The 26,353-nt window shown below is 43.7% G+C and overlaps 1 protein-coding gene across 7 annotated transcripts; it reads right to left on the bottom strand.

Annotated features, from left to right (window-relative positions):
* On the bottom strand, positions 1-25,763 carry ccser2b (coiled-coil serine-rich protein 2b). Of its 7 annotated transcripts, none has more exons than XM_069517448.1 (16): positions 25,264-25,763; positions 14,357-15,655; positions 14,069-14,236; positions 13,709-13,885; positions 13,566-13,639; positions 12,641-12,814; positions 9,837-9,924; positions 9,430-9,526; positions 9,197-9,292; positions 8,770-8,878; positions 8,534-8,617; positions 8,047-8,133; positions 7,132-7,257; positions 6,445-6,550; positions 5,474-5,513; positions 2,688-3,291 (listed from the first exon to the last, which is right to left on the bottom strand). In XM_069517448.1, exons 2-16 carry the CDS (start codon positions 15,606-15,608, stop codon positions 3,246-3,248), a joined length of 2,724 nt encoding a protein of 907 aa, XP_069373549.1. In that variant the 5' UTR covers positions 15,609-15,655; positions 25,264-25,763; the 3' UTR covers positions 2,688-3,245. The 7 variants fall into 7 exon arrangements, 5 of the variants coding, with proteins under 5 accessions (XP_069373548.1, XP_069373546.1, XP_069373547.1 ...); XM_069517449.1 differs by having other exon boundaries at positions 5,474-5,510; XM_069517447.1 differs by lacking the exon at positions 5,474-5,513 and having other exon boundaries at positions 1-3,291.
* Positions 25,764-26,353: the final 590 nt, after the last annotated feature.

Below are 26,353 nucleotides of genomic sequence, written 5' to 3'. Positions count from 1 at the left end.
TAAGATGTGGATTGTTTTTATTTCAGCCAATGACAGAAGAGAACCATCAACATGAACCAATGAGCTACAAGCAGAGGCGTGTCGGCCAATCGTAAAAGAGCACACAGACGTCGTCACACTCAAACCAATGAAACAGCTCCGATGCAGGTTTGAACCAACGAGAGCCGGGTTCAAAGGTCAAAGACTGAACAACGAAATATTGTTTTTTTTCGATGACTTATTTGAATAAATGTGTCGTTCAGGACGTTCAACACTTTGAACTCGAGGCCGAACTTCCTGATGACAAACACGTGACATGAACGCAGCTTTACTCCGACTTTAAAAGTAAATATACACAAATAAAAGTAGTTTCAGAGTCGAACTGATCGAAGCTCTTTTCATTAAAGTGCATTTTCAGAGCGAGACGCTTCACAAGCTCAAGATTCATTAACATCAATAACACGAGTTTATTCATCGCAGCAGTTCGGACGGTTCCTCACATAAATAAACTTTGTGCGGTGGCGAGTTTGAAAACGCCGGCGACTTATTGCACGAAAATTTAAATTTGCAAAAAACCAGCAGGTGATACAGGAAATGGCAGGATGTCCGTCAAAATAAAATACCTGTCCTTCAGCCTTTAAATATAAAGGTGAAGGATAAACTGTACAGACGTGAAGAGTGAGGACAACATTGTGATCTAATAAATAAGTTGAGACAGTGATTGAAATATCATCGACACTGAAGCAGCTGATGGTGAAAACATCCACGATTATTCACCTGGTTTCATTTTCCACTTGAAGAACAAACAGATTATTTCATTCATATCTGGGTTTTAAACCTTTATATTCGGGGAATCACCAGGATTTAGACGTTTCTAACTTTGTTAACTTTTCTACAGACGTCAGTAAAATTCAACACTTCCTGCAGATCCTTCACATTAAAAGTCTTCAGACAGCTCTATCTTCGCAGAAAAGACTTTTAATGTGAAATATCTTCAGGAAGTCGTAGGATGAAGTTTTGCGACTGTGACTAATTAACAAATGAAAACAAAGAATTTATAATTGTCACTGAAAAATTGGTGTTTATCCGACTGTTGTTGTCATGACGCCGAGCGAAGACAGAGACATTTAAGGTGGAAATTATCTGCTGCTGAATTTGATTAAAACATTTTTAGAAAAGTAAAAACTACAAGACGCTTGATTCTGATTGGACGACGAGCAGCCGGAGGAAGATCATCGCTTTGTTTCTCTTCATGAACGAATCCGTCGCTAACACGATTTAAACCGACGCTCGGTCGTTAGTTTGTTCTGAGGTGAAAGTGAAGCAGGTGAACACACACGAACACACACACACACACACACACACACACACACACACACACACACACACACACACACACACACACACACACTAAATCCCAACACTGCTGCGGTTGCCATGGCTGTCCAACTACATCACCATGGCAACTGGGTATATCTACAACACTGGAGTGGTACCTGCTGCTCTCAGGTGTGTGTGTGTGTGTGTGTGTTATTAAAAGGATGAACGAGGGCGACGCCTCCATCGTTACAGACTGAGACGATGTTGTTTACATGTTGATATTTGAGTTCATCAGTGTCACGGCGGTCAGGTTCTTCATCATCATCATCATCATCATCAGTTGGATGAACCGTGAACCTCCTCCATCTATAACTATCTCAGTTATTTGCATAAATATTCATACGACAGCGTCTCTGCTCTGGCTCAGAGGAACTCGGGCAGGACGAGTTGAGCCTCTGTTGCATAGTCTCTTGTATATATTGTTTATAATATCGAAGCAAGCGGAGCTGGGGGGGGGGGGGTGTCAGACGATCACGTGTCATCAGTCGGAGTGTCTGATTGGTCGATGGAGAGAAAGTCTGTCTCTTGTTTCTTGGTCGTCCGTGCATCGATATCGTCTCGTTACGATGAGTCGTTCAAACTGAGGAGAATTTCTCAACAAACAGGAAACGTTCAGGAGAGAACATGTGAACCAAACATGAAGCGAGGATCGAACATGTGACACGACAGAGTCACGTGAAAATAAAGTCAGAGATTTATTCTTCTGACGTCAGATGATGAGTCGGTCTGAAACAAACAAGCCAGTGTTGGTGTCGGAGTTCGTCCAGGAGGAGGAGCCATGTTTGAGTGTGTCAGTTCCTAACACGCAGCGAGCGATAATAAATATAACACTTAACATACAATCACTGAATAACTTAACATTGTGACTGAGCCCAGAACTTTCTCTAAATCTAATTTTAATTTGTCGGTGTGATGAGGTTGTTGTTAGCAGATGTTTACTCACTTTAAAGCTACACGACATTTTGTTAGCAGCCGTCAACAAACTTTATCTACTCACCATGTTAGCATGCTAACTCCCTCGTCAGCATGCTAACTTCTGTGAGGTCACTGCAGCATCGTGAGAACTGATTTTATTGGTCGATATATTTACGTGTCACAGATCCAATTGAATCTGATATATGACGTCTGGTAAGTGCCGATGTTAAAACCTTTTTTACAGGTTCAAAAGCAGGAAAGGGAGTTTGGGTAATTTATAAGATATGTAAACATCTTTTCTTTTGGCCGATGTCTCAAACACAACAATGGCTGAAACTAGTCCAACACCACCACCTGCTGGTGGGAGGAAGAGTCACATGAAGCAGCTTTAAACTGAAATCAGTGTTTTCCTGTTTAACCTTTAAATTAAAATCTTTATTCTTTATCTCTTTGATATCTTCTATGAAAAATACAATAAATAAATAAAAATATTTGATAAATAGATTTTTCATTCCATCAGAATCGACTCGAGCGGAGCGGCTCGGGGGGGAAGCGTGTGGTTGGTGGACTCACGTCGCTGCGCGTTAGGAAGCTGCTGCCAGACGAGCGCTCTCAGTGGCTCTTTGGTTTCGGGAGACGTGACGAGCCGAAGGTAAAGTCCAGCGTTCTGAGCTTCACCCCAGAAGAGGCGTGGCTCTCTGGGTCACAAGGCGCCGACGGCTGCCTGGACGCCCTGGTCATTGAGGGGGGGGCCGCGCTGCAGGTCTGAGACAGGAAGAGGCGGAGTTTCGATGGCTGAGGGAGCTTCAGTGATCTGCTGTGGGCACCGCGGGGCTCTTTCACTGAACTTTTCCCATCATCCTCTCTTTCCCCGGTCGCGGAGTCAGTTGCGTCAGTGTCAGGAGGCGTCTCAGAGCAGGGGCGAGCTGGGGGCGGAGCTTGGGCAGGCGGTGGCGTGGAGAATCGGTCCGTCAGTGGTTCCTGGTCGTCCTGGCTGGAGGAGTGAAGTATCTGTGACTGAAACACAGAAACAGAAGCTGTGAACCTTCGATCATGTCACATGTGAACAGAACCACATGAACACATCCGTGTTAATTACACATCCGTGTTATTTACACATCCGTGTTATTTCCACAGTTCAGCCACAGATTCAATGATGAACGGCAACAAACAGAAACGCAGCTGAAAATACTACTACTATATAAACTATACCGCAATAATACTCGACGGCTGTGACCTGTTTTTATTCACTTCTATCAAAACACAGAAGAAGAAACATCTTCACTTATGGACGAGATTAGAGCTGAGCTGTGAGAGGACGACTGTGAATAAAGATTCAACAAGACTGAAGGAAACAGAGGATGAGAGCAGATGTAGTGAAACGTGTTTGAACAGTTTGATTTCAGATGTTCATCATCGGGGATCAACACATGAAACACATCAGCTTCACAACCAGGACCTCATCAATTTACTTTAAATGTTGTAAATGTTCAAGTCAATTCAGACTCTCGGGGAAAAAGGATCAATGTGTGCAGACCTGCTGAAAAACTATCGACAACGTCCTCAGACGAAGGAAAACCTGAACCCTCGACGATTCTCTTTCATAAAAACCAACAACTTCACAACCTTCCCTCTTCACTCAGTAATCAAATAATAATTCTTCACTTTTCAAAAACTTTGAATGTTCACCTATTACAAAAAAACCCCAGACATCATCACTTTTCATGAGCTTCACTTTCTGTTTGTGTTGTTTTATAAAACTTCTTCACTACATGAAAATATTACTTGTAAGTTTATTTCAATTATCTTTTTTGTTCCCGTTTTATAAAACGCTTATCACTTTTGAAAAGGTTTTCTCCTTTTTCAAAGTCCTTGCTTTCCAAAAAAATCCACATTTTTTAATTTCACTCTGAAAATCTATTTAACAATGTCCTTACTTTTCTTTCTGATTTTCAAAATGTGCTCAGTCAAAAGCCTCATTTTCCAGGTTTTTCAAAGGTTTTCTCAATTTTCAAAACGTCGTCTTGCCTCATTCATTTATCTCTTCCTATTTTCTTACATTGGTTCTTAAGAAGTTGCTGAATGAGGCAAAATGTCCATTAGTTCACTTTTAATTTTTAAAAATGTTCACACACTTTAAATTTTCACGAAGGTCACTCATCTTATTACCTACATGAGTTAATATCCAGAGTACTAACAGATATGTGAGGTTTCACTTTGTATAAATTATTATAACATAAGAAAAGTACATTTTAATTTTTTCATTAATTCACTGGCTCAGACATGAAGCAACAATGACACCAGGTGGTCATCAGAGGCACTGCAGCCTGTCTGACTCTCAAAATGTGTCAGTGTCCATCCTTCATAAATAATGGATGACAGGATGGATGGATTAAAGATGGAGGAGTGAAGGGCGACAGAGGAGAGAGACGAGATGCAGAAGAAGAAGAGTGTGGGACCACATGCTGCTGCTCAAGGAGGATTCACCTTGTGTCGGACGAGGATTCACTGACTGCCAAGTTTTTTCACTGTTCTGCTTCCTTGACAACGATTTACTGGACGTCCCCACAGTAACACACACACACACACACGGTAACACACAGACAAACACACACAGTAACGCACACACCTCTTTGGCAGACATAGTGCTGATCCATCCAAACCTACTCTCTCCTCTCCTGCCCCCGGAGGCTCGTTAGATGAATGTCACTTCAGGCTGCATCATCAATTAACTCATTTCTTCAAATTAAAATGATAATGGTGGAGAACTACGGTGATGTGGTCGTTTGGAGCCGACAAGAGAAGAAGCGTCATCTCACGGTGCAGTGAACATCTTCCTCCTCTTTAGTCTTTTTATAAAAACATTGAAGATGAATTTGTATCTGACAAATAAAACTATTAATAAAACGAAAACTGAAGTTCAGAAAGTTCCTACATTAAAATCTGAAACTCTGAACATTGATTAAATGGATGAAAGTTGAAACCAAATGTGTGTTTTCTCTTTTAGAGCCAAAAAACACACAGAGACACGATGTGAAGCTGCGACACCCTCTAGTGGTCGAAAATAAACTACTACACCTTCAAGGTTTCAGCTACATGTGTAGTTTACGAGAACTGAGTTTGCTTTGTCTGGTGGTTTGACGGGATGAGGAGGAAGAGGAAGAGAAGATGGAGGAAGATAAAAGAGTCTCTACTGTACCAGGCTGTGTCACTGAAGTAAAGCACTAGTTTTTCCACTTCTTTGTCGAGGGCAGAGACGAGGAAGCAGAGGACAGAGGGAGGAAGGTTAGAGGAGGAAACACACCTGAAGAAAAACAAAACTCTCAAAGATACTTAGACAAGTGTCCTCAGTACAGATCAAGGATTTAACATGAAAGGGGGAGGAAGGATAGAAGGAAGACAGGATGGGTTCATAGAAGGAAAAGGATGAAAAACTGGAAACTGACCTGCTAATTCAAATGTTTAAAAAAAAAAGAGAAATCCAAGAAGAGGAGGAGAGAAAAAGAAGAGAAACGTGCTGATTCCAGACAAAATCAATGAAGCTGGAGTGAACAGACACAAACTGAGCAGCAGATGAAAGTGAAGTCGCTTCACATGAATAAGTTAAATCACAGAACTTCTGATTCACTGCAGTCGAGTTTCAGCTGAGAATGAATTCGTCGTTTCAGGAGCCAAACTTCATTTAACGTCACAACCTCTGACCTCCTCGCTGTCAATGTTCAAGTTCTACAAACAGAAGCATCTTACGACTCGTTCACACCTGGTTTGTTTCAGACTCTCAGTTCAGTCTGAACCTGAACATCAGGTGTGAACGGTTCCTCAGAGCAGAGGAGGAGTTCTGGTTCTGTTGGTTCACAGTGAAAACACTTTGTTGGACAGTTCGTCTGTTTGTTTGCAGTTTTATTACAGCGTGTAAATATCTGTAGCATCATGATTAGTATTCATCCAAACAACAGTAGAAATATCTGAACATATGGAACTTTTTTAAAACCTGTGGTTTTAGTTTATCCTTTAGAAAACCTTTTCACTCTGCAGGAGATCAACCAATCATCCACAAAGATGTTTTGATCATGATGAAGAGGAGGGTGAGATGAAGAGTAACAGAGGTGACGGCTTATTCAGGGTCTATGGAGAAGAGGTGGGAGGGGGAGGAGGCAACATGCAACTCACTTTTTCTAGCGAGGTGGGAGGGGATGCCCGGCCTGGGCCTCCCCCTGTAAGGCCTGGAGCGCTGATACTGCCAGGGTGGAGAGAGGAAGGGAACAGGAGGGAAAGCCTGAGGAGCGACAGAGGGAAAGAGAAAGAGAGAGAGAGAGAGAGAGAAGAGGCTGATTCATAAGATCGTGAGAAGAAAAGAGGACGAAGAGCTGACTCATAAAATCTCTTTATGTCTGTTGATACAAAACTTTTATTTTGAAGAATAAAAGCAGAAAAGTTGTTTAATGTTTATTTCCTTAATTCAAGTTCCATTTATTTTGGTTTCATCTGTTTCGTTAATATTCTAAAGCTTACGTTACCCAGAAGCCCTTTCAGTAAACTGGCCTGTGGGTTGTTACGACCAGACGCAGGAAAACTTTACAACCCGAGCACAAGTTGTTTACAGGAAGAAGAAAGTTACAATTAAAAAGAGAAAGAAAAAGGTTGAAAGATTTAAAAATGAACTTCAACCTCCATCACCGTCATGATGGAAACAAAGCTTTAAGATTTTATTTATTTTATATGTTTGGTTTGTTCATTTTGTTATATATTCAGTTTTTAATCCTGATTGTGTGTGTGTGTGTGTGTGTGTGTGTGTGTGTGTGTGTGTGTGTGTGTGTGTGTGTGTGTGTGTGTGTGTGTGTGTGTGTGTGTCCTCACCGTGTGCTCTCTCCAGGGTGTCTGCGAGGCCACACTCTCTCTCTCCGTCTCACTCGTCTGTGTGTGTCGGTCCATCGTTCCCGTCATCTCCTGACAACGACACCTAGTGGTCGGTGTGGGAACAGTCTGCACACACAACATATTGATTAGATCGACTCATCAGAAGAAACATGTCACTTTATTAAATTAGCACGCTAACAGTGAGACCTGGATGTTAGCACGCTAACAGTGAGACCTGGATGTTAGCACGCTAACAGTGAGACCTGGATGTTAGCACGCTAACAGGGAGACCTGGATGTTAGCACGCTAACAGTGAGACCTGGATGTTAGCACGCTAACAGTGAGACCTGGATGTTAGCACGCTAACAGGGAGACCTGGATGTTAGCACGCTAACAGTGAGACCTGGATGTTAGCACGCTAACAGTGAGACCTGGATGTTAGCACGCTAACAGGGAGACCTGGATGTTAGCACGCTAACAGTGAGACCTGGATGTTAGCACGCTAACAGTGAGACCTGGATGTTAGCACGCTAACAGTGAGACCTGGATGTTAGCACGCTAACAGTGAGACCTGGATGTTAGCACGCTAACAGTGAGACCTGGATGTTAGCACGCTAGCAGTGAGACCTGGATGTTAGCACGCTAACAGTGAGACCTGGACGTTAGCACGCTAACAGTGAGACCTGGACGTTAGCACGCTAACAGTGAGACCTGGACGTTAGCACGCTAACAGTGAGACCTGGACGTTAGCATGCTAACAGGGAGACCTGGATGTTAGCACGCTAACAGGGAGACCTGGATGTTAGCACGCTAACAGGGAGACCTGGATGTTAGCTAAACACAACAATTGTTGTTGTGGCTGCATGTTACCATGACGACAGTAGCATGCACAGACAGGAACAGTTAGACACAGACCAGCTGCAGTGTGAGCTGAGCGATGGTTCGGTCTCGACTCCTCAGCTCCTCCCTGAGATGCTGCACCTCCTGCAGGAGAGCCTGCACCTACGCACGCACGCACACACACACACACACACACACACACACACACATATATAAACACAGGTGGGCTGTGGAAAGGTCTTCTGGGAGATGTAGTTTAGACAGTTTCATTGGTAGAGGTGAGGCTGTTCGAATGACGTCGTGTTCATGAGAAGAGTTCATGTCAACTCCTTGTGTGAGGTCACGACCTTCGACCTTTGTTTTGTCAAACCTTAAGAGTTCACGAGTTGTGATGCGTTTTCCAACGTTTACAGAACTTAATGGTTTGTTGACTAGAAAGTTAAAATATAGTTCTTTCAGTTTTTCACGATAACATCAGCTGTTCTCACGTCTTGACCACGTGAACGCTGAGCACGCCGTGTACGTGTCTACGTCAGCTGTGTGAATAAAGCTTGAAACTGACCTGAGTGTCAGAGCGGTGTGGCGATTCGTTGGTCTCAGGATTCAGAGTGTCGGTGGTCAGAGTGTCTTCGTCCACATCGTCCTCCTGAAAACACACAGTGACACGTCAGTGTGAACAGAACAAGAGACGTCTGCATGGAAACACTGCGTCCTCCTGAGGTATCACACAGTTAATCAAGGTTAAATCAGTGCTGTCGCTACAGAAGAACAGTGGAGCTCCATCACTATCTCTCTCACCTGCAGCAGCAAACTCTGCAGGTTCTCCAGCTGTGCTCGGACCGCAGAGCAGTCGTCAGCCAGTTCCTCCACATCCACACCGCGAGGACCAGGAGACAGACGGGACGTCCTGAAAGGAAAGAGTTCACAATAACATCTGCTTTCAGGAACGAGTATAAAATACTGTAAAGATAAGCATCTTCTTCACTGGTGTCAAAAATGTTTGAATATGAGGCTCCGTGTTTATTCGCTCACAGATTTATCTTTACGTTAAAGCTCCACAAATAAAACTCAACGATCATCAAGGTTCTGAAAATTACTCCCAGAAATTAAAACTGAACCAGATTATTTCTCATACATCATATCACAGTTAACTTTGCACATCAAGGATTTAACTCAAAACACGTGTTTCTAAATTTTAAATGATACTGAAGATGTGATGAATCACCTTGAAGGACAGAAGTCAAGAATGAGGTCATCGTCCCTGGTGGCATCAGTTCTTTTATTCCCAGGATCCTCAGCGAGCTTGTAACACTGGAGGTCACTGACGCGATGATGGAAAACGTTGGTAACGTGACGCAGTGATAACTTTCAACTTTTAAATAAGTTAACTTGTTGCGTCCATGACCTTCTCAAGCATTTCCACTTTGAAATGTCTTAACTCAACAAGCACTTTCTCACCTTTCATTGTCGTGGACGTCCTGCGTTCCCCAGCAGAGCTGCCTCCGCCTCCACTGAGCCATGTGGGACATCCCGTCTCCGTCTGCAGAGGTCAGATCTGTCACATGATCACAACAGCACAGAACTAACAAAGATCAGGGATTTATCACGTGATGGACACGACGCCACACATCTGTGAAAGGTTTGTAGGTTTATATCAAACTAAATGTGAATATCTTAGCTCCTAGACAGTTGAAGCTTAACTGGACATAAGACTTAGCTACCACACTGGACTGTTAGCTAGCATCAGCTAGCATAGCAAAATAAAACAAGCATAGAAACCTGATATAAAACATTGTTGTTGGTCAGTTTGTGATTAATTCAGTTGTGGTGTTTTAGATTTATTCTTCAACTCTCTGTTCCCTCACCACTGAGGGAGACATCTTCTGCAAAGTCTGCATCCAGCATGAGATCATCATCCTCCAGATCACCAGAGTCCAGGGTGTTCAAGACGTCCTGAAAGAGACGGAGACACAGTTTGATCCGAGGGTCAGACACAGGAGGACACGTGTCAGTTCATGTTCTGAGCTCATCAGTTGGTAAAAGTTATTTTAGTTTTATACAAATCTCCATTAATTCAAGTTCAAGCTCAGCACACAGAGAAAGTTCCTGTGAAAGTGACGATGAGGAAGAAGAGACGAAGAGTTAAACTCCACACAGACGAGTTTGTTTGGACGTTTTTCTGCCTGTGGAGGCTTAGTCACAGAACAGTGACCTGAGAGGACACCAGACGTTCACCCTGAGCAGCTGCTGCATCTAAACACACACACACACACACACACACACGCACACACACACGCACGCACACGCACACACACGCTGCTGAGCTCAGTCATCCACATCAACATATTACCTCATCTCCTCTTATCGCTGTTCCTCCTTTTTTTGTCATCTTCTCTTCCTTCATCCTCTTCTTTCTCATCCTTTCTTCTCCTCTCCTCTTCACGCTTCCCTTTTCTTCCAAACTATCTTTTCCTTCTGCCTCCTTCGATCTTTTCTTCGTATTCTCTCTCTCTCTCTTCTTTAAATCAATCTCTCCTCTTCCTCCTCTGCTCTTTAACTTGGATTTTAGTTTCAGTCTTTTGATTTGAAGTTCATCACTTTTAGTTTGGTGGATGATTGACGGCTGAGACTGACTCGTGATTGGATGGGCATGTGTGTGCGTCAGCTCCCAGATATTTTGGCTCAGGTTTTGTATGGTGAGACAAGATGGAGACGCAGTGTCCGTCTTTATTTACACTCAATGGACGGAGTGTGTCACACATCTTTGGCAGCATGAACTATTCCACTCAGGATTCTCTAAGTAGGACACAACATGTGACTGCAGGTTCTTTAATGACTTTGCTGTTCAGTTCTTATCAATGGATGAAAGTGATTCTGTGATTGTTAATTTTAAAAAAGTGACTTTATTCAGTTTAAGTTTAGTTTCATCAGTTTCCATTGTTGAAACTTTCTCTTCTTTTTCCTCACCTCCTGCTCTGATCCTCTCCTCCTCATATTTTTAATCTTCCTCTCTTCTCAACTCCTCCTCCTCCAAACTAATCCATGTTTCAGTATTGAAACCAAACAAACAATCATTTGGCAGATTTCTCACTTGACTTCACGGCAGCGACAAACAAATCAGCTTTTTTAGTTCCGACCATCTTTCTCAAGAAAGAAACACTCGATAGTTTTTCTACTGGTGTCAGGTTTGTCCTCAGAGCAACACTGACCCCTACTGGTCTCTTTGTGTGAAATACAATTTTATATGGAAACTGCTGAAAAAACAGGTTGAACAAATTAGACGATAAAAGAAAGAGAATTCAGAGATGAGTTGACAAGTTGATGTTGTCACATCATTAAGGCTCAGAAGCTCATTAGGGTCAATCACAGCTCATTAACACAGAGGACACAGGAGACGGGGAGCTCATTAACGAGCTCTCAGTGTGATGAGGCAGAGTCAAGCTCTGAACACGACACACAACCAGTGATCAAACAAACTGATCATACAACTCCCACAGTGCATTTCAGCAAGAAACACACGACCATCAGGTGGAAGAAGAATATGGGACGACTGAGAGAATAGATTTTACAAACTGCACCACTAATCAATTCACTCTCACATTCAGAATCAGTTTTATTTTAATTATTCAGTTTAATGAAACATTTCATTGAATGTTTTTTATTACAGTTGATATCTAGATATGTTTCCTTCTGACAACTGACGCTAAAGGTCTAATAAAATACTGAACACTGTTATCAGCTGCGTCACCTTCACACAGGACACCAGCGCAGTGAGCAGCTCAGACAGTAGAGGGAGCCAAAGGGCTTCACTCAGAGTTAACTGACCTGACGATGACGCTGCGACTGACGTGAACTCATGATTTAAAGATCATCGACTTCCTGAAGGTTTTAAATGTTTCTAACAACTCAAATATTAAAACAGGATCAGAACCTGATTCACTTTGACTCTCTGCTCTGACACAAACTTTTCCATCATGTTCCAAACTGTTTCCTCTGATGTAGTGAATGTGTCAATGTGTTGATGTCTTCAGTTCATCAGCATCTATTGTCCTCGTGTCCTGGAGACGGATCCTCACATGAGACTCTGAGCTTCAGTTACTGCTCAGAAAGTGTCTCTGGTAGTTTGACTCTAGTTGAGTTGAGGACAGAGGACGCTGCTGCTTGTTGACATCGATGAGACAAACTGGATATGAGACAAACTGAATATGAGACAAACTGGGATCTGTGAATATGACAATACAAATAAAATGTGATGATTGATCAGTTTGTCCGTTTCATGAACTATTCAATCTGCTCACTGTCGTCTGATGCCACACACACGACCCAGGAGCTGGATCTGGTGGATTGTGAGAAAGTGTCCTGGTGTGTTAGAGAGGACGGAGCTGGAATATTAAACTCTCTGGTTTCTCTGTGTTTTACTGGAACTGAGCCAAAATCAAACTGATGACTCAACTGAGCTGGTTTCAGGTTCCATAGAACTTTTAAATGAACTACAAACTGTCCTCAGATCAGTTCATTCCTTTGACTCAGTTCTCTGTCAATTGTGATTATCTGGTCTTGATTGTGTTATTTTTGACCACACACACAGGCGCACACACAGACACACACACAGACACACACACAGGCGCACACACACAGGCGCACACACAGACACACACACAGGCCTTACGATGCTGTTGACGTCTGAGTCGAAGCTCCCGATGTGGTGGGTGGTGTTGCTGTTGGTGTTGATGGAAGCGGAGGTGACGGAGCCTCCCAGGGGCTCCAGACCCTCCTCGTCCCACATGTAGGTGCCCCCCGACCCACAGCTGTCAGAGGGTGAGAGATCCAGGGACGAACCACCCTGCAGACGGAAGGGGAGGACGTAGATTTATTTAAATTGCCATCTGTCTTTATCATATTTGAATTGTGATCAAAATCTGATGTTTGTAACAATGAATAAAATCACAGCCCTGATTATCCATCAGAATATTTAATCTTTATCTTAATCATTATGTTTCAACCTCTCTAAGATATGTTGTAGTTTCTAATATCTATTTTTTAATTATATTGGTTTTAATCTATAGTTTCTAACCTTTAAGTGCACGAGTTTCAAACTGTTTTAACATTTAAATCTGAGCTTATTATTATCATCGTATTAAAACCTGTTGTTTAGCTGAACTTGTGTAAACGGTGCTAAAGAAACATTTTGAAATCCTACAGCCAACAAACAGTAAAAGTGATTTTAGTGAATCTGTTTCCAGTCACTCACTCTGTTTAATCATTATTTCATATCAACCATCTGTTCAGCCTGCAGGATCATTTTAATTTTAATTATTTCAATATTTAAAATCCTCCTGACAGAAAGTATAAAACCTGTTAGTCACCCGTAAACTGTATCATAAAACACTCTGCATATTTTTTATCCGCATCATTAAATCATTTTAGCGATATGATACAGGAGGCCAACGCGTCTTACTCATTTTGACACAAAGTGAGATTTCAGGTTATATTTGATTTGATTGTATAAAACATAATCTCAATAGAATTCTATTTCACCAAATATCGATTGTCAAAAGAAGAGCGGTAAACTGTGATTGTTTTAATCGTTGTACCTGCTCGTGATAATCCGGCTGACTCGACCTTCTCCTGCGTGAGAGCTCGGTCAAACGATGCTGCGCTCGATCACCTGGAGAGAAACAATCTTTAATATTTCATTTCCACAACCATCTTAACCTGTCAATCACACCTCACTCACCACTTAACCTCACGCCCGCCCAGTCCACACCGTCCTCCAGAAAACACAGACCCGTTGCCTTAGTGACTCCGTTAACAGCCGCCTTGTCCTCGTCAAACCTGGCACATGATTGGTCGAGCCCCGAGTCATCTTCATCGTTTTTGGAGGAAAGGAGCATCAAACCAACGCCTCCATTTCCTACAAACAAACAAAAGATAATAAAGATACAATAATTATATTGATCTGTGACACACACACGCACACACACACACACACACACACACACACACACACACACACACACACACACACACACACACACACACACACACACACACACACACACACACACACGTATCAGTTTGTTTTCTTCATCTTTACCAAGGTTGTCGAAGTCGTCCATATACTCCTGACTGGTGTCGTTTCTGTCCAGAGATGACGCTGAAGACAGGGACATGTCCTCCAGTGTCTCCGCCACAATCGACACCTCTGTCTGGAATAGAGGCTCCGTCGACAGCCCCTCTGGCTCTGGAGCCTCTGGGCTTCTTTCTGAGGGGCGGGGGTGGATCAGAGATTCGTGAGAAGCAGAAACAGATGAGACGTCGTTAGAAAAGAGATTAACAGAGATAAACAGTAGGGGGCAGCAGTGGTTAGCACAGAATCTCATACCTGGGCTGTTTTCTGACGTAGACTTCAGTCCTGGGTTCACTTCCTGCTCACCTCCTGACACACTGGCTGGGGTCACCCGTAGGGGGCGGGGCTGCTTGATGAGTGATGGGCGTGACAGCTTGTAGCTTATGCCACTGGGTTTGGAGGCGGGGCCAAGGCTGGGGAGGAGGGGTTTCTTTAAGGCAGAGGGGGGTAGGAGGGAGGGGATGCTGAGCCCTGACCTCCCAGAAGCTTTGACCCCTCCCCCTCCTCCCTCTGGAGTCTGGCTAATAACAGGTGATTTTACCAAACTGCCTCTAGGTGGAGCCAGAGAGGCGGCAGTGGTTGATTCTTTAAGGCCTCGCTCAGCAGTTTTCTTATTGGAGTAAGAACGGGTGAGGATGGGTAAGGGCTGCTGTCTGACCTGGGTGAGGCTACGCGACCGAAACCGGTCGTTTTCAGACAGCTGGACAGGCTGAGCGGCGCGTAGGCTGTCGCTGGAGTATGAGCGGCTGGCCGGGGGTTTCTTCTGGAAGGGGGAACCGGATCGAGAACCGGGACCAGAACCAGGACGAGCAAAACTGTGAGGCTGTCTCAGAGAACTATTGGATACAGTCCGAGGTCGAGATTCGGCGAGACCATTTGTAGCCCGTTTCGTCTCGTTGGTCATCCTGGATGTAATCTGGCTCAGTTTGGAACCGGGAGATCCAAGTTTAGAAACAGGAAGTGTTCTTGGGCTGGACTGTGGTGCCGGGGACGACGACGATGTCGCAGGTGGACTATAACCACGCACTTTTCCTGCAGAGGATGTGGTCGACTTTTTGGCGTCTCTCTGCGACACCATTGGTGATCCCTGCTGCCGTTGGTAATAATACTGATGGATGTTGTTGCCGGAGCGATTCTGCCCAACATTCCCGCCTGTTCCTTTTTTCCATTCCCCCTCTGCATACGTGCCGCCATCCTCTGTTATGCTGTTGTCCTTCCTCCATTTCATGGAAAACGAAGTTGGCACTCTTATGAATCCATTCTTCTTGACAGCAGAGGGGGGCGCTGTTACACTACCATTGACCCCCATCGGGCCAGGATGATGGTAGAACCCGTTGGTGAGGTGGGTGCTGGTCGCAACAGCGCTGATGATGGCGTTCGCAGTCGGGATAGTCGGAGCACCATTGGAGGCTGTGATGGATTTGGGCCGCGAACCGAACTTGGGCAGCCTAGAAACCATGGTCGGCATGGCAGGAGTGTCGACAAGACCAGAGGGAGGGGCTGACATCAGACCCCGCCCACTTCACCATGGAGACGGAGACAGAGCCAGTGGAGCTGTAGGGGCGGAGAAAAGAGAAAAATCTGTTTAATCAGTGAATGAACTGTGAATAACGTGGAGTTTCAAACTCTTGCTCAGTGTCTTGAACACGTTTCTTTATTTCTCCATCAGGGAACTGGAGCAGGTGAGTTCATCAGCTGTTAGCTGTTAGCATGAAGCTCGGCCGACACTAAACGATCAAACTTTTTGATTCAGATGAAGAAGTTGACTGATTGAATATTCTGCCCAAAGAGGTAAAAAAATTAAAATAAAAACCAGATGACACACACACACGATAAGTGTAGTTCATAAAGGCAATTACAGTTAATATAATTTAAAGTAGTGAGAAGAGAAGCTGCAGCTTTTAATTAGTTTGTGACAAATAACTGAAACAAGAGTCACCGAGACAGATCTGCTGCTTCAAACGCTGCAGGCTGAGTGTGTGTTGACAACACACACACACCCACACAAACCACACCCATAATAAAAACAATTAACACACACACACACACACACACACACACACACACACACACACACACACACACACACACACACACACACACACACACACACACACACACACACACAGGTGTGACAGACTACACACCCTGAGGCAGGCAGAAACAAGGCGGGCCTGTTTCAGGTCTACAGGAGTGTGTGTGTCTCACACTGAGCTCTGTGTTGTTGGAGCACACGAGGGTCTGACAGCGTCCGTCTGACGCACACTGAACATATTAGACGTCACATTAAAACTCAGACACTTTGCTGCACATTCTGAAACAAACAAAACCACGGAGAGCACGTGTCCTGAGGTTTTCATGCTCGGGTACGGACGGTGAAACAACATGAAGGTGTGGTGTCATGTCTGCTGTGATAAAGATGGACGGCACACAAAGAGAGAAGCCGAACCATCTTGATCGCCCCCTGGTGTCTGGTCCTTTCACTGTGACCAGCCCGAGATTTAACCTCAGCAATAATCAGGTTGTTTATATTATCTCCCACATAGAGAAGTTCTCAGTAAACCATTATAAACACCTTTCTGAGACTAGCGTAGGTTCTATATGTATATATTCATTCAGACTGATTTATTAATATTTACTTTAATAACAAATAACTACAAGACAAACAAATCCCAGACAGTTAGTCCACTTTCTCAGCTCTAATAATCCAAATGAAAACTAGAACACATCCTTCTCCAGCCCTGCAGTCTGAGCACATGGTGCTGATGTTGGGAAAAGAAAGAAACAGTCATTTGTCCGCCCAAGGCCACTGTATCTCCAACTGCACTGAGCATCACAAGCTTTTCTGGAAGCCTAAATTAAAAGAGCACATGTTGTTATCTCCAGCAGAAGATAACTTGTGATTTCAGTGTGAGAGAAACAGAAAGCTCCTGGGTTCTTTTATAAAACCATCACCTGCACGTCCTCAAACATTAGATAATCCTGCAGGATACAGAGCATGATGTTGAAGGTCAGGTGAACACGTAACTCCTGATATTATACATATATTATATAAATATGTTTCTTAGCCACTGATTCACTGGATAATGATCACAAGGTTCAACAGACCCAGCAGCATCATCTGTTAACTCTGAGTTTAAAATGAGTCTGTATGTTCTGTCTGTAGATTAATGTAGATTAATATGCAGAACAAAAAGATCTGCAGTTTCCTCCTGTTTGATTTAAACTTTGGAGATTTATATCTTCAGTAGGAATGAAGAGTTTTGACTTAAAAGCCACAGAATAGAGAAGTGAGACATTACAGAGAAACTGACAATAATACCAGAATTATTCTTAACATGCTGAAGTAAAGTCCATAAAGATTCCATGGTGTGGAAATGATCCAGTAAATTAATAAACTGTGTGTTACCAGTTACATTTAACAGGGAGAGCTCAGATTTTTGTATGAGCAGCTTCACTCGTGAACTTAATGTGAATTCAAAACAATCTGAAATCTTGTTGCGTCTAAATCAAACCACATATCACTGTCATGAAGCGTCTCGTTTTCTTTTCCAGACTCTGACCTCCGTCTCCTCCCCTCCCCCCATACTGTACATGGTCCACAAACCGAGCAGGTCATCGATGTGCTCATGCTCCATTTCTCTGTTCACTGAGCTGAGAGGAATCAAAGGCCGACTGCTCGAAAGCCACAAGAGGTTCAACACATCAAACTGTTTTTTTATTTAATCAGTCTATCGGTTCTATTTTTCTACAATTTCACATGAAAATGTGCAAAAGTCTTGATCTCTGTTATCGTTGTTAAAACATGAACACAGTCTGCTTCATTATTCTAAATATTAGTGTTAAGGACAGAAGACGTTGTAGCTTTTTAAGCCCTAAGAGATAAACTGTGATTTGTGAATAAGGGCTATGCAAAAAAAAATGTGATTGAAAATATATTTTTCCAATCAGGTGAAAAAAAATCTACTCTTTACTTTAATGATGAATCGAAACTAAAACTGTTTATATTATTTGATGTCAAATGATCATGTCAGTGCAGATGAGACTATGTTTTAATAAAGTTACAGATTCAAATCCACGTGCTTGTGTAGGTTTATTCCTCAATGACGTCGGACTCTTTGTCTCCTGACAGACGTCGTTCCCTCCACATTACAACAGATGCAGGCTCTCAGGTGAGTCTTTCCACTCGGCGAGGTCACATTTCATTAACGATCATCAGGCTGAGAAAAGGTCAAAGGCCGCAGAGCGTTCACGAGATCAGGGACACGACAGATGCTCAGGACTGTCCTGACCATGTGGACGTCTTTTTCCTCCACTGACTGTTTTAATAAAGACAAGCTCTCAACAACTGAGAATGAAAATAAAAGCAGCAAGTTCTGCAGCTCGACCAGCAGCAGGATCATCTTCCATTATCTCTCAGTGATAAATGAATCAATAGTAACCTGAGCAGCTGCTGCTCAGCCTGAATCAAACACAACTGAGAGAAGAAGCTGCACAACATCCAGGATGTTCATCGACACTTAAATAAAATACTGTTAACAACCTAGACGACATATTTCAATGTTATGTTCTCACACTAATTACTACTTTATGATTGTCTTGATTATCTGATGTTTTGACTATAAAACAGCAGAGAAGCTTGAATCACCGTCTATTAACCAACAGAGGTGTTCCTCAGGGTTCCATCTTAGATCCTCTGACTTTCATAGATGACGCAGTAACCTGACATCAATTATCCTGGGCTGTATGTGACAATTTAACATTTATACTTGTATGCAGATGACACTCCATTGCAAACAAACACAAAAACACTATTTTCTGGAAAGCTCAGCGATAACCTAAGTAATCATTTGTCATGTATGGATTATAGGGCTCCGATGATTCGCTGATCTTCCCACTAAATTTCAATTTATTGTACTTTTGAATCCTTTGTTTTAAACATTCCGAGTTGTACTTTAACCTCACTCCTGGCTCCACTGAGAGAATTCATTGGTAATAAATATGTATCCTAACATTCTCCCCATTTGTCAGAATCCTTTGTTTTCATGGATCACTGCCTGAGCTGGTCATGTGTTTCATCATCAACTTTATTTGCTGTAACTTTGCGTAAATTGTAGTTATGTTTCATAACATCATCTTGGGAAAGTTATAATAAACAGAAAAAAGATCCTTATCGCGTTCAGTGAGTTTTGCAAAAACAATCTAATCTGAAACCTCCTGAATACGAAGCTGGAAAACAAACTGTGATGCAAGAAATCTAGATGCGTGTCGGCTTCCTGACCTTTACCCTCTCTGCTCGTCCTTCAGAGAAACTGAACTCTGAGCAGCTGTGGCAGAGTTTGAAGGTCACACGTGATGTAACGGATGACACGTTGTCACTGGAGAGATAACTTTGGTTTATCTGAACTCTGCTGTCGTTGCTGTTTCTGTGGCGTTAAATATGAGCATAGGGTGTGAGAGATGCTTTCATGTGAAGTATTTAAAGGCGACCCGTCCTCCCTCCTGTCCTCTCCACAGGTCACCAGAGGACAGAGATATTCTGAGCAGCGGAGCATAACCCCCCCCCTCATCCCATGCTACTGTTTCACCTCCTCGTTCCTTCTGCACCTTGTTAAATCATTAAACCTGGATTTAGATCTTAACAAACAGAAAGTACCATGAAGTACCAGGATGTGAGGACGCTCCTTCCAGCAGGGACACCATCTTTTTTTTAGCCTCAGTGAGATCGACTCCTCATCAGAATAGAAAAGCCACTTTTAGTCTGTGTGCAGTGCGGTGTCACTGATGTGGGTGTGTTAGGGCGTCTGGTCGACTGAGCGTGTCGTCAGGACGACATTTGATCCTCGGAGAATGGGTGACATGTTTCCTCTCTCAGCCTGACGTCCACATGCTCACTGTCAGTCTGAATAACCAGTCAGACAGAAAGAAACAGGCAGAGCACCTCTTCAAAATATATAAATATATAAAGAGCCGGGGAACAGTGAAGTCTGGACACGTTCCTGAAATGTTCTCAACTGTGTCAGTCCGAAAGTAGCACAGGGTCTAAGATCCTCTGTGTCAAAGGTCACTTGTATGAACTGATCTCGTTTTAGTTTTGAAAACTTTTGTGTTTTAGTCTGAACACAAACTGAGACTTTAGAAACGGTGACGCCCACGTTCTCTTCTGATTGGTTCTCATCAGTCACATGACTCGACTACCAGCGGTGAAGACAAAGCGTCGCTAACACTTCCTGTCAGTCACAGCTCCACCTCCTCCCTGCTCTGACTCTTCACCATCACTGCTCCTCCTTCAGAGGAGGTTCTGTTGCTAAGCAACCAACTGCAGAGGAGACACTCTACTTCCTGTTTACACCACATGACCAGTGTACATGAGCGGTCATGTGATGTGTGTTTTTGTATCAGTGTGGGTGGAGCCTCAGTGTTTTGGCTTCAGTGAATCAATAAACTGATTCTCATCACTTTACTCTCGGCCTTGTGTTGCGTTCAGGAACATCCGAATCTTTTTATTGTACACACACACACACACACACACACACACACACAAAATAGAGAAGAAATAACGTCTGAGTGAACAAGAAGATAAACAGAGTCTGACATCGGACACCCCCCCCCCCCTGGGTGTCATAGCAACTTGCCGTGGACAACATCCCTGTTGTGTTGGAGGCTCTGGAGGAGGCTCCTTCACTCCCTCTAATAACCCCCCCCCCCTCCAACCACCAGCATCATTAATCTGCCACAAAGCAACTCTGTCTCTACAGCCCTGCACCAAACTCCCACAATGCACCACACTTCACTTTACCCAGCCCCCCAGGCCCAGAGACCTACTTCTACAAATCCAGCAGCAAAAAAGTTACACGTCTGACTGAGACGACAAATGAAGCTATTTTCATAAACTGAAGTCTGGACATTATCCTGACGTGTTCCTGACGTGTTCCTGACGTGTTCCTGACGTGTTCCTGACGTGTTCCTGACGTGTTCTGCAGGTTCTGTATGTGAGAACAAATGTCTGTGTCAGTGCCTCTGGACATTTTCTGGATCTTCTCCTGCAGCCTCCTGGTCAAACATCTGTAAAATCAGAGTCAGAGTGGGTCCATGAGAGAAAACAGCAGGAAAACAGCTGGAACCTTCTCAGTGAGTGAGTGGGCGTGTCTCTGAGGTTTCTAACACGTGACGGACGTGAAACTGAAGAACACAAATCTCAGGATGAAGAAGAGGAGTCGTACACGTAGAAGACAAAGACGTCCACTTGGAAAGACGAGGAGGTTCCAGATGTTTTGGTGATGAGGGCCGACGCCGTGTGGACGAGCTGTAAACAACAACACTGATCTTTACACAGTTTAGACGTCATGTCCCGCCTCCTGCTGCTCTACAGGCTCCACCCCTCACCTGAACGTCCCCACATGTTCCTGTTGTTGTGAACGAGTCGACAATCTGCTACACACACTGACTACACAACATGTCTACACAACATGTCCACACAACATATTCTGGACATTTTACAGAGTTCATGCCTTAAGACAAAGACAGACATGAGGACACATGGACGACAATATTCATTTAGGCCTCAAACATGAGAACATTTATCACAAACATCTTCAGCTGCTGCTGATTTGATCGTAGGGAGGAAACACTGCAGACAGACTCCACCCGGTTGGAGACAAAGAGGACAGACAGAGAGATGAAGAGATTCACAGAGTATTTCCTGACACCAACATCCTTCAGCTGAGAGAGACATTCTGCTTCCATACGTAAATTCATTCTGATCTTCTTTGCTTGTTGTCCTGTCTGAATTGTGACTCATCATCTCTCATTTAGTACGATTACTTTTTTTATTCAACTTTTTGTCTTTTTACATTTTCATCCAAATGTCTCAATCAATCTCACAGCTCTCAAAGTCTTTAATGAGTGAAGCTGCTGTTTAAACTGAAAACGTCTCAAGCAGCTCAGTGATTGGTTCATCACACGCTACGTTCACCAAAGGAACTCATTCAAGCTTCGTCTCTTCTAACCTGATGAAACAACCTCCTGTGTTTTCAATAAGTCAATCATTGAAATTCCACATCTGGAGCCAACATCAACCTGAGAGTCAAAGCGAGGACAAACACAGACGTGTCGGAGAAGGCCTTTGAGTTTACGTCATTAAAGTGAAGACTCGGCAGCGACCACACCCCTCTGCTGAACAGGATTAATCATTAGCCGAGCAGCTAAGTGATGATTCTGCTTGAAAGACAGGTCGTTAAAGTCGAGGCTGAAAGCTTCTCACTGATGAACGATCGAGCGAAGCCTCAGGACACAGAGCATCAGCTTTATTTTTATTATCTAACCGCATCTGTCTTTAGGTCACATGACTGTTGGTGATGTCACAGGTAAACGTGAAGTTACGTTGTGTACACAAGTTATGTTTACAGATCTGATTCATTCTGATTCCAGCTTGAGACATTTGTTACTGTGACACTGTGACTTCACACACAAGAAACCAACAAGTAAAACACGCCGCTCTTTATGGTTAACTGAATTATTTTTAAGATCTCAGTTCCAGAGTGAAAACATCAATAAACAGGATTGTAGACAGCATCATTCATTTCACACTGTATGTGATGAACAAGCAAATAAAACAACTCAGTGTGTCGAGAGACGTTAGAACATTCATGTCGTAAATCAAACCCTAATAAACCATCCTGTTCTCTCCTGAATATGAAAACGTGTCCACAGATCTGAGGCTCCACCCACAGTAACTCAGTTTTAAAACTGACCTCCGTCCACACAGCGACACAAACGACATGATCACGACCTCCACTGGGCATGAGCCGGTGATAACCTGGAGATTTCAAACTACAATGAGACCAGCTGCGTAGTGCACGTGGCCTGTGATGCGCACACACACACACACAGACGTAGCTTCCTGTGTTTTTGGTTTCTAACTAGTGATTTACACACTTATATACAGGAAACTGTATAAATTGGTGATTTTAAACACTGATAATAGTTCCTGTAATAACTACTTGAGCTGAAACTCTGTGGCCTGTGCTACCAAACTGTCAGAGTCAACGTCAGCCCGAAAACAGAAAGTGAAATAAGCAGAAAATAAAAAAGAATGACTTTACTCTGTGACCTTCCTGTACAGGAGCATGTTCAGTAGAACATCTAGAGCTGCTGCCTTTCTCCGTGAGGAGGGAACGTTTACTGTTATTGAGCCTGAAGAATCGTGGGATTTAAACTGAAACAGAGGAACTAACACATGAATTATTTACCACCACAGACGAAGCAGAACTCTGCATCGTCACCGTGTTTCCAGGAAGAGACCCGAGGGCTGAGTACGGTCTACATCCTGGACACATCACTGTGGGGATCCGTCTATCTCCTGAGGAGGGGTTTCATCTCGGCACAACAGAAACAAAAGAACCAGTGAGAGTGATGCAGCAGTTTCATCACTGTTGGGTTCTCTCCATGAATCGGTTCTATGAAGAACAGATCCGTCACCTCAGCAGAGACTCGAGCACCCAGACAGAGAACCATCGTTCAGAGAGGAGACAAAAATGAACAGATACTGATCCGTCAACAGGTTCCACTGCACTGACACCAGCTGTTCTGCAGCTGGAACCACACACAGAACCAACACATCCAGAGAACCACAAACACCCACACACAGAACCAACACATCCAGAGAACCACACACACAGAACCAACACATCCAGAGAACCACAAACACCCACACACAGAACCAACACATCCAGAGAACCACATACACAGAACCATCACATCCAGAGAACCACACACACACAACCAACAAAACGAGCAAACTAGAGGAACCACACACGGAACAAAAACCACCCAGGAATAGAACCTGCATAACCATCAGAAGTGAACTGGAGGTCAGAACCTTCAAAGAATTCAGTGACAGCGTCAGACTGTTCTAACGTGGTGCAGAGATATAAACAACCCAACATACCCTCAGAGAAACGGGTTCCACGACTGGCAGTGATGGTTATCGAGAGGAACCTCAGAAGGAGCCGAGTGGAACTGAAGAGGTGAAACTAATGGATCTAAAGAATGGAAACAATGGAGCTGAGGACAAGAGGAATGTTCCTGCTGCCATGAGGAATGTCCACAGACGGAGAACCAGTCGTCAGATTCCTCACATCGTCTCCATGACGACACGCTCTTCTTCTTCTACTCACTAAATGCGATGTTATTCCTTCTGTGCCCTTTCAGGAGCTTCGATGTTTTTCAGCAGCAACGTCAGAACAGCTGGATTTGACCTGAAGCTGTGGGGGTGTGGTCACATGACTCCGACCACAACTAATAATATTCTGAAACAAACAAACTGAAGCTTTTCATTCTTCATCTATAACGACTGAACATCTGATGGGGACGAGTCAGAGTGTGCAGATGTCAGTGTCAAGAACTGGTGACGGATATTTTTAAGCGTTTTAATTGAACTTATGTGAATTAATCATTTGCTCATCAGTCCTTCTTTATTTTTCTAATTGGTCATGACCTGTCAAATAAAACATCCTCAGCTGCGTACTGTGTTGATTAAAATAGCTACACCTACATTTAGCCATTTTATACACAGAGTCTGGCGTTTCTGATATAAACTGATTTTCTAAGAGATTAAACACATTAGTCGTGAATATCAGCGACAACAGATGATGAAACATTATGTTCCATCATTGAATCCAGATAAACAGTAAAGTCCAGTCACTGTCATGATCCCAGCATGAGGACTCTGCGCCTCACCGCCATCCAGAACCTCATCCAGAACCTCATTCAGAACCTCATATAGAACCTCATCCAGAACCTCATCCAGAACCTCATTCAGAACCTCATATAGAACCTCATTCAGAACCTCATCCAGAACCTCATTCAGAACCTCATCCAGAACCTCATATAGAACCTCATCCAGAACCTCATCCAGAACCTCATATAGAACCTCATCCAGAACCTCATTCAGAACCTCATATAGAACCTCATCCAGAACCTCATAGAGAAAACACTCACTTTACACAGGGCCTGTCGCCAGCAGCGTTAACCGGTTTAATACGCCACAGAGTGTGTGTGTGTGTGTGTGTGTGTGTGTGTGTGTGTGTGTGTGTGTGTGTGTGTGTGTGTGTGTGTGTGTGTGTGTGTGTGTGTGTGGCAGCTCTCCGGTGGTCACTCACCTGTCGACTGGAGGCGGAAGCGGCGTCAGGCTCCAGAGGCGGCGGACGAGGCTCTGGATGTTCGGTCGGTTCAACCGGAACAAACACGAAGAGTTCCGGTTAATAAAGCGTCGATTCACCGGGAGGACGGGGGACGTTCAGCGGGGGGACGGAGGACGTTCAGCGGGGGGACGGAGGACGTTCAGCGGGGGGACGGAGGACGTTCAGCGGGGGGACGGAGGACGCTCACCCGGGCCAGGACGCAGCAGCGGCGGCAGCAGCGTCTCCGCAGAGCCTCGGTCTGATCCACACTACGGGGTCTCCCACTGATCTGTCACCTGCACGGGCTCACCTTAGAATCCTGCTCGTGTCAGCACAGAACTGTCAAAATAAAAGCCCAGTGTTTTTATATGAGTGTGCGTGTGAGTGAGTTTCTGTGTGAGTGTGAGTGTGTGTGTGTGTGTGTGCGTGTCCTCTACTGCTGCTGAATCATCCACACACACACACTCACAGCTGACACTGACGTCACCACCTCGCAGTAACCCTTTCATCACCAAACTTTACAAAATAAAATTTGAAAAATATTCAGCTCAACTCTACTGAAACATTTTATTCTGAAATATCCATCAATGCATTCGTTAACGAATGAATGAGTTCATCAATAAAATACATCAACAATAATAGAAAAATAAAAAGACGTATTCATTATTAATGAATGAATTTAATGTCACTTCCTGAACTCTTATAGTCGAGAAGAGAAATCAAGACCAGAGGCACATGTGTGGGAACAGCTGGAAAAACTTGGCTGCTCTTTTTAGCAGAAGGGAACAAATCAAAAGACGACAACATAAAACTGAGAGTGAACTTACATCCACACAGAATATCAGTGGGTTCAGCTGTTACCCCTCATACGCTCAGATGTATCTTTATATGTGTATTTTGTTGGTAAAGGACTATTGGTATTAGTTGTTCTGATGATGATTATTATAGTCTATGATTTAAAATAACATCGTTCTAAATGTTAAATATTGTGTTTGGTTTCCTGGGGTCAAAATTGACCCCAAATATGAATGTTACTTTCCTTGATAATAGAAATAGTTTTTCTGTCCAA

This window comes from Paralichthys olivaceus, chromosome 21 (assembly GCF_024713975.1).
Source record: "Paralichthys olivaceus isolate ysfri-2021 chromosome 21, ASM2471397v2, whole genome shotgun sequence".
NCBI classification, from domain to species: Eukaryota; Metazoa; Chordata; class Actinopteri; order Pleuronectiformes; family Paralichthyidae; genus Paralichthys; species Paralichthys olivaceus.
Note: the sequence above shows the minus strand (reverse complement) of the source record. Positions and strands in the feature narration are given on the sequence as shown.

What these genes read in the sequence shown, in the direction of transcription:
- ccser2b (XM_069517445.1), bottom strand. Translation starts at nt 15,608, where the DNA reads ATGTCAGCCCCTCCCTCTGGTCTTGTCGACACTCCTGCCATGCCGACC. An exon ending in GGCGGGCGTGAGGTTAAGTG is followed by an intron (nt 13,640 to 13,708) that starts GTGAGTGAGGTG and finishes GTTTCTCTCCAG; the next exon opens with GTGATCGAGCGCAGCATCGT. An exon ending in AGCCGGATTATCACGAGCAG is followed by an intron (nt 12,815 to 13,565) that starts GTACAACGATTA and finishes TTCCGTCTGCAG; the next exon opens with GGTGGTTCGTCCCTGGATCT.